A 15,377-nucleotide genomic window follows, 5' to 3' on the forward strand; every position below is an offset into this window, starting at 1 on the left:
AGTTTGGTTTTTTATATATATTTTGAAATGTTGGCCTATAGTTTAGAAACAAATAATTGTCACATTTCACAGTAAGGAACGCCATCACGTTATAGTTTTTCTGTCTGAACTCAGAGACTTTACTAATTGAAATTAAATCCATAACCCATATTTCTCAACACTGTTGGTTACATTACGGTTAATTTAATAATCTAAATCCGGGGGATCACCTAGTTTTATATTGTCATATCATCCAAGACCACTTGATTTATGGTAAAGCACTAAGGCATTACTGACATACCAGTTTCCAAAGCTGCTTTGAAGTGATGCATATTCTGAAAAGTGCTCTACAAATTAATCGAACATGTCTTGAAATATGGGCTATTTGAAATATAAATATATAATTATTATAATATTATTATTATATATTATTATATATTATTTTTGTCATTTTGGATTAATTCAGGGCTCCAGCAGTAGCTTGAATGAAGAGACTGAAACAACGACTGAACCAATCACCTGCCAGGATTCAGAGGCAACAGATCAACACCCCGTCACCATGACACCTCCTCAGCTCCGGGAGTCTCACAGCAACCTGAGCTCGTGTGAGGCCGTCCTGACCCAGAAACTCAAGAGCCTGGAGCTCCAGAACAGCTTGTCTGGGAGTACAGACCTGGGCTACCACAAGAGTCTGGCCCTCGACCCCTCCTGCCTGCTTACGCCTCCCAACACCCCTCAGAATCTGGACCAGGCCGAGCTGGACACCGGCCCGCTGGAGGGGGCGACGCAGCAGATGGCACGCCAGCACAGGAAAGGTAATCCGCACATCTGTGAATAAAAAAAGGTCCCTGCAGGTCCTCAGCTTTGTAAAATTTAAGCTTATAAAAAGTTTTTAATATCTAAAATAGTATAGCTAACATAAATTTGTGGATGGAAAAACAGGAATCGCGATGCAGCCCAGTGTGATTATTAAATTCCGAAAGGCTATGATGTCATTAAATAAGTATGACACGTTTCAAAGTAAAAATGCACTTTCTACAGGCTTGTGGTTTCAGAGCAGTTCTCAAACAATGAACACCGCACATTTATGCCAAGCGATTGCTTATGATCTTCTGTTGATGAACGAAGACGATGTTTACATTATGGTGTTTATATTGTAATATGATGTGGATGGCTGTAGATGGTTGTAAGAGTGCTTATTTTATCTCCCTCGTCTTTCTGAATGAGCAGCTGGCAATAGAGCCCTCTTTTCCAGTGGCACTGGTTCCCAAAGTATTCTTTTTTCCCATTCATTTTTCCCATAGGACTTTTTAAAAAGTCTTCATTAAAGAGTTATAAGCCATGAAGCAAAGCAACCAGCTACGAGGTGAATCGCAACACCACAAGCTTTGATTTGAAGTAAAGAACAAATGTCGAACAAAAAGACTTAAGTCTGTGTACTTAACGGTTTTTGTGAGGGAAAGAACTACAATCCCACAAAGCATTGCAAACAGCATGATCAAATTAATGTCTGAGAAATATAAATATACAAAAAATCCTGTCTCACCGTTCACAAGGAAATGTACCATCTCCACATCCTCCATTATAAGGACTCAATCAACACAGCCAAATCACAACACTATGCAGGTCTCATCAACATTGGTGATGGGAACACGCGGACTCTGTTTTCTGTACTTAACAACTCCCTACACCCTCCGGACAACTTCCCCCAACACTTCTACTCTGCTGAGCAATGTGTTTCACTCATGAACTTTTTTAACGGTAAAATTGAAATTATTCATCAGCAACTGGACTCTCACATTTCCTACAATGTATCCCCTTCTGTTCCCCTCCGACCCCCTTCCTTTCAACCATTCTCGAATTTCCACCTTCCCTCTGTTGCCAATGTATCGGAACTCATCAGAAAATCAAAACCGTCCACCTGTCAACTTGACCCCCTTCCAACACCGCTGGTCAAAGCCTGTCTCCCCCACATGTCTCCTCTGATCACCGACATCATCCACTCCTCCCTCACCTCTGGTTCTGTTCCACCATCTCTCAAATGTGCTGCAGTAACTCCAATCCTTAAGAAACCTGGTTCAGACCCCAGTAACTTCAATAACCTCCGGCCTATCTCCAATCTGCCATTCCTTTCGAAAATCCTGGAAAAAACGGTTGCATCCCAACTCCACTCTCATCTTTCCGACAATAACCTTTATGAACAGTTCCAGTCTGGTTTTCGTCCCCATCACAGCACTGAAACAGCTCTACTCAAAATAACCAACGACCTCCTCCTGGCAGCAGACTCTGGACTCATAACCATTCTCATCCTCCTTGACCTTACCGCAGCTTTCGACACCATCTCCCACTCCATCCTTCTCCATGGACTGGCATCCATTGGACTATCTGGCACACCCCTGGACTGGTTCCACTCTTATCTCACTGGCCGAACTCAGTTCATCCAACTAAAAACTTTTGCATCCCAGCCATCTCCCATCTCCTCTGGTGTACCACAAGGTTCTGTCCTCGGTCCAGTCCTCTTCATCATTTACTTACTCCCCCTTGGTCACATATTCCGTAAATACAATATTCACTTTCATTGCTATGCGGACGACACCCAGCTCTACCTTTCCTCTAACCCCAACTCCTCCCTCCCTCCCACCTCCCTCTGTGACTGCCTCCAAGAAATCAAAACTTGGTTTTCCTCCAACTTTCTCAAACTGAACAGTGATAAAACTGAGGTTCTTCTTATTGGTTCTAAATCCACCCTCACCAAAGCTAACAGTTTCACCATCACCATCGATAACTCCTCTGTCTCTCCCTCCCCCCAAGTTAAGAGTCTGGGTGTCGTCCTGGACGGCACTTTGTCTTTCCATTCTCACATTAACAACATTACCCGTTCTGCATATTTCCATCTCCGCAATATCAACCGTCTCCGCCCGTCCCTCACTGCCGATAATACCGCCATCCTGGTCCATTCCCTCGTCACCTCCCGCCTGGATTACTGCAACTCACTTCTCACTGGTCTCCCCCTCAAGTCCCTCCGTAAACTACAACTTGTTCAAAATGCTGCTGCCCGGATCATCACCAGGACCCCGTCTTCTCATCACATCACCCCTGTTCTCCAGCAGCTTCACTGGCTTCCCATCACACACCGCATCACCTATAAAATCCTTCTATTAACATTCAAAGCCCTCCACAACCTCGCCCCTCCTTACATAACTGAACTTCTCCACGTCAACACACCCAGTCGGACTCTTAGATCATCTTCATCCATCAGCCTCACTGTCCCCCCTGCCCGTATGACCACCATGGGTTCCAGAGCCTTCAGCCGTTCCGCCCCCCGCCTCTGGAATTCCCTCCCACCCAACATCCGAAACATTGATACATTGACAATTTTCAAATCACATCTCAAAACCCACCTTTTTCTGCAATTTTCCCTGACTGTCACGCTCTCCAGATTTTTTTATTTATTTTATTTTTTATTTTTACTAAACCAAATTTTTTATCCTTTTTGAGTATCTTTTTGTATCTTTTAGTATGTTAAATGCATTTGCTATCTGATATGTATTTTAAACCCTGTTTTATTTGTACGGTGACCTTGGGTGTTTTGAAAGGCGCCTTTAAATAAAATGTGTTATTATTATTATTATTATAAAACTACTCATTTAAAAATGATCAAACTCAATTTTCTTATGGAGAAAATGATTGTTTACTTCTGGAACCAGACTGTTGCACTCTATAGTAAAACATTAACATTTCAAAATAAGAGTCCCATTTTATGCTTGTTTATAAATAAAAGTCTATTATGACTTAAGTTTTTCCTGGTTATTATTGGTATTTTGGTTACACAATATACTGTATCTGGCATTAAATTCAACGCAAATTTTTGTAGCCTTTGTCTCGGCTGACCTATAAAATTATTAATTTTAAGTAGGCCTATAAAACATTTCAATTTAGGAGGACATGTGGACCTTGGGAAAAATGTAAGCATCAATCCCTGACTTGACCATGATCAAGCAAGACACCAAGACACTTGCTGATCTGCTTTTCTCCTCCAGATTCTGGATAAAGGTCTGTTTAGTCTCAAGGAACAACAACAGAAAAAACAGCGTTCCTTGCATATGCATGATTTTACACTGATGTGAAGCTACATGAAAAGAGATGTAGCTCTTGTTCTACTTGTCTTCTGTTTGTTTGTGAGCTGTACTCTGAGAAACACCTCAGACATGTTCACCCTGTAGTGTGTTCCCTGATTTCAAAGGCAGGGTGTATTGTCTTTGGAGGCGTATGGGAGGTGCTGGTGTTGATGTGGAGTTGGGTTTGTGTGCTCTGGCTCCATCAGGTGAAGAAGCTGGAAACCAGCATATCTCCTCTTCAGAATGTTTTTCCCACGCATAATATATTTATAAAATGAGCAATGGTCAGGTGAGAATAATCCAAATTGTGCCTCAATCTCTCTCTCTCAAGATCAGGTAAATCATAGAGTTTCTTCAGCGCTTTAACTCTTATTGTAGGGGCATTTGGAGGAATATGTTAAACTCTTGCTGTTTCATCAATGACGAGGAATGATTTCCTTGATGACAGGTTATACATTTTTAAAGGATGAGAATCCAATCAACAGGAAGCCTTCATGAACTAAAGCAGCATGCAGATTCAGATCTGAAAAAAACATATTGTGTTAGTTTACCCAAAAATGAAAAATCTGTCATCATTTACTCACCCTCATGTTGTTATAAACCCATTAAACTTTTGTTCACCTTTGAAACAAAAATGAAGGTACTTAAATGAAACCTAAGAGATTTTGTCCTCCATTAAAAGCCCATTCCAACAAAACTTCAAAAATGTCATAAAGTCATTGTAATGGTTGGACTCCCATGGTTGAATCCAGATATTATAAAGCAATGCAAATGCTTTGTATTTGTAAAAGAAAAAAAAAGAAAAAAGACTTTTTATTCACAAAGTATCTCAACTTCCACATAGAGTTTATCTCAGATGTGTGTTGTGTTGACGTTCTCTCCTATATGGCTGTTTATGTTGCCAAGCAAATTGTCGCATTTAAACAACATCTCCAAACACAGTCCAATCAGAACATAGAGCTGAAACAAAGAGTGAACTAAAATAGTGTGTAAACTGGACATTTGTACATTTAATATATAGTTAATGAATGGAAAGCTCTACATGTGGTGTCCCGTTCCCACTGGTTTCCCGCCTCCTCTCTCTGAAGACTAGTGTGGGTTTTCCTAATCAAAGGGACTCTGCTCAGATCACACTAGTTTTGGCTGCTTTTTTTTGGTACTGGCACAAATCCTATAATCTGGTTCAAGAATTACAGAGAGGTGGTGATGTCAGGAGAAAAAAGAGCAATGGATAAAGCATCATGGGAATTTACAGTTGACTTGCTGGGTGGAATCTTAATCGGGACGGGCATTGTTCAGGACGCGGGCCGGGTGGCCGATCGCTGGAGGAAAGCCCTTTGTGTTTCCACCAGCCCACAGCAGAAGATCTTCATGGGAACAGGAAAACAGTCATTCTTGTATCATCATCATGCAGAATTATCTGATGTTTATGTCAGTTCAGATGTTTACTTGACCTTTCCAATTTGACCTACAATTCGGATTTCATTTTGACTTTAATGCCATGAAATGATCACTATGATAATAATATTGATAGTCCTGAAAACAACCTTCATTTTCTTCATGCAAAACATAATTCTTCTGATTTTGGGATGATGTTTGACCTGGACATTCAGTGATATTTGAGTTTGTTTATGCTTTATTTGATCTAGTGAAGGCCCAGAGCTGATGTGTTTGATGTTGTTTTCCCAGTAAAGAACGGCCTGGAAGGAAACACAGACCAAAGAAAGGAGGAAGACGAGGAGGACAGAGATGAGGTGTTCACCGTAGAGCTGATGAGAGGACCTCATGGTCTTGGTCTGGCACTGGTGGATGGAATGGTGAGAAATATCTTTGTCCTATTTTTATATTCTATACTTGTCTACTCTTTCTACAGTGTATAGTATGTAAACTTTTTTGTAAAATGTTTGTGCTTTGCGGTAATGAGAATTTAGCAGGAAAATGACCTGGACAAGTTTGGTTTAATACACACTCTCTATTTACTGTATGTAACATTTGAAGCAGATAAATAAATGATGGGTCCTCTGGTGAGTTGATTGGCATATGGACTTTAATAGTTGTTCCTTCACTGTGATCATGCTTATGAAATTACCCTGTTTTATATATAGAAGGTATTTCATTTCTCTGTAGACACACGGTTTTATATGTCGAATGCAAACTGTAATGCCATTTGAGCTGCACAACACCTTCAAATCAAGGCCAGTCAACAGCTGTTATGATTAAAAATAACAGGGCTAGATTAGATCCGGACATGTAGTCTGTGCTCCAAACCCTAGAGAGCGGCCTACATAGACAGCATCCTAATCTTTAAAGGGGAATACACCCCAAAATGAAAACCCCAGTCAACATTTACTCACCCTCATGGGGATCCAAACCCAGTAAGTCTTTCGTGTAAATGAGGGATTTCCGTCCCTCCATTGAAAGTCCATTCACGCAAAACTATCATAAACGTTCATAAAGATCTCATATGTGACCCTGGATGACAAAACCAGTCTTAACGGGTATATTTGTGGCAATAGCCAACACAACATTGTATGGGTCAAAATTATCGATTTTTCTTTTATGCCAAAAATCATTAGGATATTAAGTAAAGGTCATGTTCCATGAAGAAAGTTAGTAAATTTCCCACCATAAATATCTAATCGCGAATAGAAATGGACAACTTTAAAGGAGATTTTCTCAATATTTCGATTTTTCTGCACCCTCAGATTCCAGATTTTCAAATAGTTGTATCTCGGCCAAATATTGTCCTATCCTAACAAACCATACATCAGTGGAAAGATTATGTGTTCAGCTTTCAGATGATGTATAAATCTCAATTTTAATAAAATTACCCATAAGACTGGTTTTGTGGTCCAGGGTCACATATAAGGAATCCATATAAATCGAGTGGTTTAATCCATGTCTTCTAAAGAGACGTGATCATTTTATATGATAAACATGTTTTGTGTAAAATAGATCCATTTTTTTTTTTATTGTAAGCTCACTTTATCCACTATCTGGCTAGATTTGTTCACTGAACTTGTTGCAGTGCATTATGGGATTGTCTTCTCTGCAAAGGACACATGTGTTGCTACTTTGGAATTTGGTTTTGGTCGATGATGTCTTGGACGGCAGGACGATGCTGTTCCCTAACTTTTCTAACAGATTTTGCATCATGTGAGACCTTAAAATACCGCCTACATAGGCAGCTTACTATGCTTTGGAACAGAGCCATAGTTACTTCGAGCTATTTTGTTCACTTGCTCAGAGACTTTGGCCCTGTAAATGACTTGGAATTGCTGACTTAGGTGTTAGCTATGAGGTACACATGTGGGGGGTTACATTTTACGAGAAACTGCTCAGTAGGGGACGAATGGGTTTGCGTTGGCCACACCGATCGTCTTTCGAAGCCAACAATGAGTCCAGAGCTTGACTGAACGTGAGATCTCCTGTGTTTCCCAGAACTGCACTGACACTGAGGTTGATGTTAACAATCAGATGAAGTAAGAACCTGATGACTGTGTGGTTTAGCATTCAGAGACAATAAAACATCTACTTTCTCCATGTGACTCAGGACGCTCTCAAACAAATGCATCAGTGGTGATTAAGGTGATACAGAAACCAATCATTCACTTCCTGCTGACGCAGATCCTCATCTAGTCATCGCTAATCTCGAGTCTTCTCTTTGTTTTGTCTTGTTGGTAACAGAAAACTCCCCTGCGAGTGAGCGGGATCTACGTGAAGTCAGTGGTGCCAGACTCCCCAGCAGCGCTCAGCCAGAGACTGCGAGCGGGCGACCGGATCCTCGCTGTGAACGGAGTCAGTCTGGTGGGCGTGGACTACCACAGGTGAGCACTACACTTTTAAGAGACAAACAGTGTTCATGTCATGAAGTTATCTTTGAAAATCAAACATGGAGATGAAAAACAAGGATTGTTGCTGCTCGCATTGCTAAATGCTAAACAATCCATAGTTGCAAAAGACTACCTGTTACTCATTAGATGAACACAAGTTTTGAGTTGACTTTAATAGGAGCAAATGCGTGGAGTTAACTTCAAGTTGAGTGTTTTGATAGTTTGCCTTATTTATTGTTTTTAAAGTTACTACTACTTTTGTTTTTACAGTGCCACTTATCAAAACATCTGACACGCTGACCTACTGCTGTAATACGTCATCTTGTCTCCATTGATTAAAAATAAAACATTCCCATTGTTTTTGACTATATTTTCACTGATTTGGCTGAAAGAATTGATCCTCTGATTAAAAAAAAAAAAAGCTGAAAAATGAGCAAATATGTAGAATATTGTAAAAAAAACCTGAAAATATTGTATTGTTTTAGTAATATGGCCCAGTCATAGGGAGGACAACAATTGTTTTATTTTTTTGCAATTGCCACTAGTGGTGCAAACATTACATATTTTAATTATATATTATAACTTCCATTAACCCATTTAATCCCACCGGTCACAATAGTGACCGTAAAAAAATGTTTCATTTCTAAGGCTATAAAAATGTTACTGAATGATCTATCAATGCATTTCCAGCAGATATTGAAATAATAAAGGGTCTCAATGAAATATGTGCAGTGTCGCATGTTTACTGTAAATTGTCACATGACCAGAGCTGTTTACTTCCTGTTTGCGCCAAGAGAAGAGGATGGCAGCAAGAAAGCTCCCAAAGAAAAGGTTATTAAAGTATGTTAACATAAAGATAGGACATAGATTTTTGGTACACATCATGTTTAAGGTGTCTAGTATTGATATATGCATTTGCAATTACTCAACTTTATTTAATGTGGTCATAGAACTCACAAACATGTCAACGGCAACAATAGTGACCGGTGGGATAACCCATTGTATCAACATGCTAATACACATAGGCTAACTGTTCTACCTTACTTTCTGCTGCTACCTAACTTTCTACCTAATTTTACACACAGACACTATCCCGTGGCCTCGAGACACTATCCCGTGGCCTCCAGACACTATCCCGTGGCCTCCAGACACTATCCCGTGGCCTCCAGACACTATCCCGAGGCCTCGAGACACTATCCCGTGGCCTCCAGACACTATCCCGTGGCCTCCAGACACTATCCCGTGGCCTGCAGACACTATCCCGTGGCCTCCAGACACTATCCCGTGGCCTCCAGACACTATCCCGTGGCTTCCAGACACTATCCCGAGGCCTCCAGACACTATCCCGTGGCCTCGAGACACTATCCCGTGGCCTCGAGACACTATCCCGTGGCCTCGAGACACTATCCCGTGGCCTCGAGATACTATCGCGTGGCCTCGAGATAGTATCCCGTGGCCTCGAGATACCATCTCGTGACCTCAGGATACCATCCCGTGGCCTCCAGACACTATCCCGTGGCCTCAAGATACTATCCCGTGGCCTCGATACACTATCCCGTGGCCTCCAGACACTATCCCGTGGCCTCCAGTGGCCTCCAGACACTATCCCGTGGCCTCGAGACACTATCCTGTGGCCTCGAGACACTATCCCGAGGCCTCCAGACACTATCCCGTGGCCTCGATACACTATCCCGTGGCATCCAGACACTATCCCGTGGCCTCCAGACACTATCCCGTGGCCTCAAGACACTATCCCGTGGCCTCCAGACACTATCCCGTGGCCTCCAGACACTATCCCGTGGCCTCCAGACACTATCCCGAGGCCTCCAGACACTATCCCGTGGCCTCCAGACACTATCTCGTGGCCTCGAGACACTATCCCGTGGCCTCCAGACACTATCCCGTGGCCTCGAGACACTATCCCGTGGCCTCGAGATAGTATCCTGTGGCCTCGAGATAGTATCCCGTGGCCTCGAGATACCATCTCGTGACCTCAGGATACCATCCCGTGGCCTCCAAACACTATCCCGTGGCCTCGAGACACTATCCCGTGGCCTCGAGATAGTATCCCGTGGCCTCGAGATAGTATCCCGTGGCCTCGAGATACCATCTCGTGACCTCAGGATACCATCCCGTGGCCTCCTGACACTATCCCGTGGCCTCAAGATACTATCCCGTGGCCTCGATACACTATCCCGTGGCCTCCAGACACTATCCCGTGGCCTCCAGACACTATCCCGTGGCCTCCAGACACTATCCCGAGGCCTCCAGACACTATCCCGTGGCCTCGATACACTATCCCGTGGCCTCGAGACACTATCCCGTGGCCTCCAGACACTATCCCGTGGCCTCCAGACACTATCCCGTGGCCTCCAGACACTATCCCGAGGCCTCCAGACACTATCCCGTGGGCTCCAGACACTATACCGTGGCCTCCAGACACTATCCCGAGGCCTCCAGACACTATCCCGTGGCCTCGAGACACTATCCCGTGGCCTCCAGACACTATCCCGAGGCCTCCAGACACTATCCCGTGGCCTCCAGACACTATACCGTGGCCTCCAGACACTATCCCGTGGCCTGCAGACAATATCCCGTGGCCTCCAGACACTATCCCGAGGCCTCCAGACACTATCCCGTGGCCTCCAGACACTATCCCGTGGCCTCCAGACACTATCCCGTGGCCTCAAGATAGTTTCTCGTTGCCTCAAGATAGTATCTCGTGGCCTCAAGGATTTTATAAGGATTTTATACACTCTTATGCACACGCACACACACACTCACACACACAAAAACACAAAAACACACACAAAAACACACACACACACACACACACACAAACACAAACACACACACAAACAAACACACAAACACACGCACAGGTCAAATAGACCTATATTCAGTCTGTCCAATGGTTGATACAACACAGTATCCCACCGGTCACAATTGTGACCGATCATAAAACACACTTTTTCACATACTTTTCCATGAAAATTTAAAAAAATTATGATTGATTGTTTCAAAGGGATACTAATGACACATGATTTGGATATTTTTGTGTCTGAGAAAAATTTGGGATTAAATGGGTTAATAAGAAATGAAGCATATTTTATGACCGTTAAAATGTTTTGCATTTTGACATTGACAATTAAGTTAATTATTGATTTTATAATGTTTCTGAATATTTTTGTGTTTTGTTTGTTCTCATTTCACATTATTCTTACATTCTTACAGTAGTTTTTAATTAAATCGCATTAAAGGCAGCACAACTAATACTAGCATGTTTAAATACTCAAGTTCCACATTTTCCCACAGTCTTTCTTTCTTTTACTTCCCAATTTAAACTATTATTTTTCATTATTATAATCATTATTGTTTGCATTATAGTAGAAAAATTCTAAATTATTATTTTCTTTAAGCTAAAAATTCTTTCTTTCTTTCTTTCTTTCTTTCTTTCGATTTTGGAGAGAAATAATGTCGTATGTATGTATGTATGTACCCAGAGCTCCTGAAAAACCACAACAAATTCAGTGTGTGTTTGCACACACTCGGTGGATAAAGATCATTCTGATTCTGAAATAAGAAACTTGAACATGTTCATAAGATCCACTTTCTAAGATTAAACACTATCGGTTTCTGAGGTTTCACAGATGAGATGATGGACGTTCTTGACTCTGAAACGGACAGAATAACCCTCCTCTGCTCTGTCTTTCCCTGTCAGTGGAAGAGAACTCATCCGGACGTCCAGCGATTCGCTGCGATTACTGGTGGCCAAAACCCAATCCAGGAGCTTCATCACCAGATGCTGAGAACCAGAACAGACTGGCCTGGACGCTCGACTCCATCATTGAGCTGATCTTTCCTCATTGATCCATTCAGACAAATCTGCAACTCTAATATTGTGCTGAAACCAAAGTAAAGGCGATTCAACTGATTCATTCATGCTGTTATTTCAGTTGTTCTTGTTGTTGCTTCTGCTGGAAAACTCTTTGTCTCAAAAGGCCAGAATAATATGTTGAAATCTCCCATTCACAGTAGCGTTTATTTCTCACTCTTCTCTCTATCTTTAATGTAATATAGTTTAGCACATGTTTTAAACCAGTGTTTTATTTTCGTTTAGCATCTGTCCGTCTGTCATTTTCTGCTTTCGTGAGAAATAGTTGTGGTCCTGACAGGGTTATTTCAGTTTCCTTAAAGCTCAAACTGGAAACACACAATTACAGCTTCATTCTGTTCATAACATCCAAACACTGCTGTAAATATCAGCCAGAACTACATTAGTTTTTAATATTTAACCAAAGTATCACTATGAAAGTGCTGTTTTAAATGGTTCATGTTGCTGATGTTATGAAACTACACCTGTACCGTTTTCATATTGATGACATTTCATATTGATATTACTTGTGCGGTTCCTGATGTCCGTCATAAATGATGATATTCTCCCTCAGTGCCAGAGAAACAGTGTTATAGTGTCATCTGTGTTCATGATGGCATTAAAAAAACAATCTGTTGTAATATTTATGTGTTTTTGTACAAGTGTAATAAATATTATTTTGATTTCTTCTTAAAGAAAAGAGGTAAACTGTGTTTTTCTGTCTAGTGAACGGGAAGTTGTGTGTTGCACAGTCATAACAGCTTTCTGGCTTTAGGAGTTTTAAATATATGTGCAAAAATATAATTGTGTCAATGTTTTGGAGAACACAAGCTTATCAATGGCTTCAGAACTAACAGACATGGACTAAAAGCCAGAAAACTCTAGTTTGTCGTTCACAGGGTGTTGAACTGAGTCTCGTCCTGCTCTGCTGGGTCTGCTAGTCTGAAGAGGGTTTAGAAATGAAATCTAAATACAGTAACAGCACGTGTGTGTGTGTGTGTGTGTGTGTGTGTGTGTGTGTGTGTGTGTGTGTGTGTGTGTGAACGAGGAGTCCAGCTGCTGTGAGGTGTGTGTGTGTGTGTGTGTGTGTGTGTGTGTGTGTGTGTGTGTGTGTGTGAACGAGGAGTCCAGCTGCTGTGAGGTGTGTGTGTGTGTGTGTGTGAACGAGGAGTCCAGCTGCTGTGAGGTGGAGTAGAAGAACACGGAGGAGCTCAAGTGTGTGTGTGTGTGTGTGTGTGTTAGAGATGCTGCTCACCGCAACACTCAAAGACATTTATAGAGCATTTAATGAGTTTGTTTCCACTGCGACACACACACACACACACACACACACACACCATATACAGGAGCTCATGCTGAGACGTTTACGCTTGAACATGATCTTTACACACGTTCATCTCTTTAAAGAGATTTAACAAATGCTGCAAAGCTGCTGAGTCGAGTTAGTGTGATTATTCAGAGAACAGTAGAGCTAAACTCACTCTCTCTGTCATCTTGTGTTCTCTCGCTCTCCTCTGAGTGTTCAGATCCTGCTGGTTTATTTAAAGTCGCTCCGGAGTATAAATCGCATCAGTCAAAAATGCGTCATGAAGAGGAAAAAAACATATATAAGTCGCACTGGACTATAAATCACATTTGTTAAGAAATTTATTTCACAAAATCCAAGACCAAGAACAGACATTTAATCTGGAAAGGCAAGTTATTAAACTACACAGTAGCACACAGAACAACAGGCTGAATAGGTGTCCGGTATGTTAACGCAACACATTAACAGTTCTTCAGCTACACAATAGCATAAAGAACATATACCTGGGAGGCTGAATAGGCTAAATTAACATAAGACAGCGAGTCCAACAAGCAAGTTACCAGTAAACAAGTTCACCAAGCTCCCGCGATCTCATTCCACATCATTTTCTTCATCCTTGGTGTCGCTTCTGAACAACTCCGCCAACTAGAGCGCCCTCTCGCGGCTGTAGACGGTAGTGTTTTCTCTTGGTTCAACTCAGTCTGAATTCATTTTGATTAGAGAAACACTAAATATAAAATACACTTGAGACACTGATTAATATATAATTTATTATAAAGTTTCAAACAGGAATACATGATACCTGCTATATAGATTTGAACCTAGTTTTAATAATTTTATAGAATGTTTTAACAAAATACTAGACAAATCAAGTTTATAACGTATTAATATATATTTTGTCATATTTAAATTCTTCAGAGGAATGAATGTGCAGCAAGAGTCAAACAGATTTAACCCAGTCTAGAGTTCAGTCATAAACACGTGTTTCTCTAGCAGAGCTTCTGAACGCTGGATCATTCTGTGACTCTAATACAGTAAAATTACATCATCTCCTGAAAATACATCCTGAGAAATATTACACAATATTAATGTTGACAATACAGTGAAGCCTGAGCACCAAGTGTGTGTGTCTGTTTGTGTCTCTTTCCTGTTAGACTGACAGTGTGTGTGTGTGTGTGTGTGTGTGTGATTATCAATAACAGTTTCATTCAAACTCTCTCTCTGTCGTTCTCTCTCTTTCTCAGATTCAGATCAACACAATAACTCGACAACAAAAGTGACCAAACAAATGAAACTGGAAACAGAAACTCAGCGGCTCGTCTTCCTCTTCTGGAAACAACAGATGATCAAATATATTTAAAGAAACAACAAAAACCCAGAAAACATCCTGATGATATTCTTATTATGATCAACAAGATCTTCAAACCAACATCAACAAACATTCAGACAACCCACACACACACACACACACACACACACACACGGACAGTGAGTTTATACACTGATCACAGAAAACACACGAGAAAAGAAACAAGAACAGCAACACAGTTTTTAATGCATGTTAATCTGTGTGTTTGTGTGTGTTAGTCAGTTGTGTGTGTGTGTGTTTCCGTCAGTGTGTGTTAGTCAGTTAGTTGTGTGTGTTTAATGTGACACAGAGACACAGAAGAGTTAACATTATAAACACCAAATCCAGCATAGAGGGGTTCAGTGAATGTGTGTGTGAATGTGTGTAAGTGTGTGAGTGTGTGTGTGTCAGAGACGCTGTAGAAGGACAGAGTGCCGGCCGACACGTCCACACACACTCCTGCTCTCTTACAGGATCCTGAACCAGCAGAAACAGCAGTGGACTTATTATTGTGACGGACAGAGAATCCGTGATCAGAGCAGAACAGACTCCAGGACTTCTGATTCCATCCAAACTCACAGTCTCTCCCTCCTTTCCTCTTGATTCCTTTATATGACACTGATATTTCAGTATAATCTCCACTCCATTCAGCCTCCCAGTAACAGCGTCCAGTCAGACTCTCTCCACACAGAACCTGAGGATTATACTCAAATCTCTCTGGATGATCAGGATACGACTGACTCTCTTCCACATGCGTCGCCTTTCTGTTCTCCTCAGACAGAGCGAGATGAGTGTTTGCTGTGTTTGGATCCAGTGTGAGATCAACAGCATCTGAACACAAGAACACACACATTACAACACCAACATCTACAACTAGATCAAAAAGTTCAAGACAAACTTTGATGTTGACTTGATATGG

General features: G+C 41.5%; 2 protein-coding genes and 1 long non-coding RNA gene across 9 annotated transcripts in view; 2 read left to right on the top strand and 1 right to left on the bottom strand.

The window, feature by feature from the left end:
* The window catches only part of radil2a (Ras association and DIL domains 2a), a 43,820-nt gene extending 31,313 nt beyond the window's left edge, over positions 1 to 12,507 (top strand). The window contains exons 13-16 of the mRNA XM_084416799.1: positions 446 to 794; positions 5,787 to 5,914; positions 7,785 to 7,924; positions 11,652 to 12,507. Of these exons, the coding sequence (XP_084272925.1) occupies positions 446 to 794; positions 5,787 to 5,914; positions 7,785 to 7,924; positions 11,652 to 11,739 (705 nt within the window). The 3' untranslated portion in view covers positions 11,740 to 12,507. The remainder of the gene's footprint in view (positions 1 to 445; positions 795 to 5,786; positions 5,915 to 7,784; positions 7,925 to 11,651) is intronic.
* A 1,353-nt stretch (positions 12,508 to 13,860) lies between these two features.
* LOC311294988 (uncharacterized protein) overlaps positions 13,861 to 15,377 on the bottom strand; it is a 42,682-nt gene continuing 41,165 nt past the window's right edge. For all 4 annotated transcript variants that reach the window (XM_084416150.1, XM_084416149.1, XM_084416148.1 and 1 more), the window contains one exon: positions 13,861 to 15,289. In XM_084416150.1, the coding sequence (XP_084272276.1) occupies positions 14,733 to 15,289 (557 nt within the window). In that variant the 3' untranslated portion in view covers positions 13,861 to 14,732. The remainder of the gene's footprint in view (positions 15,290 to 15,377) is intronic.
* Positions 15,297 to 15,377, top strand: part of LOC311296478 — a 152,141-nt gene continuing 152,060 nt past the window's right edge. For all 4 annotated transcript variants that reach the window (XR_014628598.1, XR_014628599.1, XR_014628600.1 and 1 more), the window contains exon 1: positions 15,297 to 15,377. This exon is cut by the window's right edge and continues 1,454 nt beyond it. This is a non-coding gene — a long non-coding RNA (uncharacterized lncRNA).

Source organism: Rutilus rutilus (genome assembly GCF_951802725.1).
Source record: "Rutilus rutilus genome assembly, chromosome: 1".
Classification (NCBI taxonomy): domain Eukaryota; kingdom Metazoa; phylum Chordata; class Actinopteri; order Cypriniformes; family Leuciscidae; genus Rutilus; species Rutilus rutilus.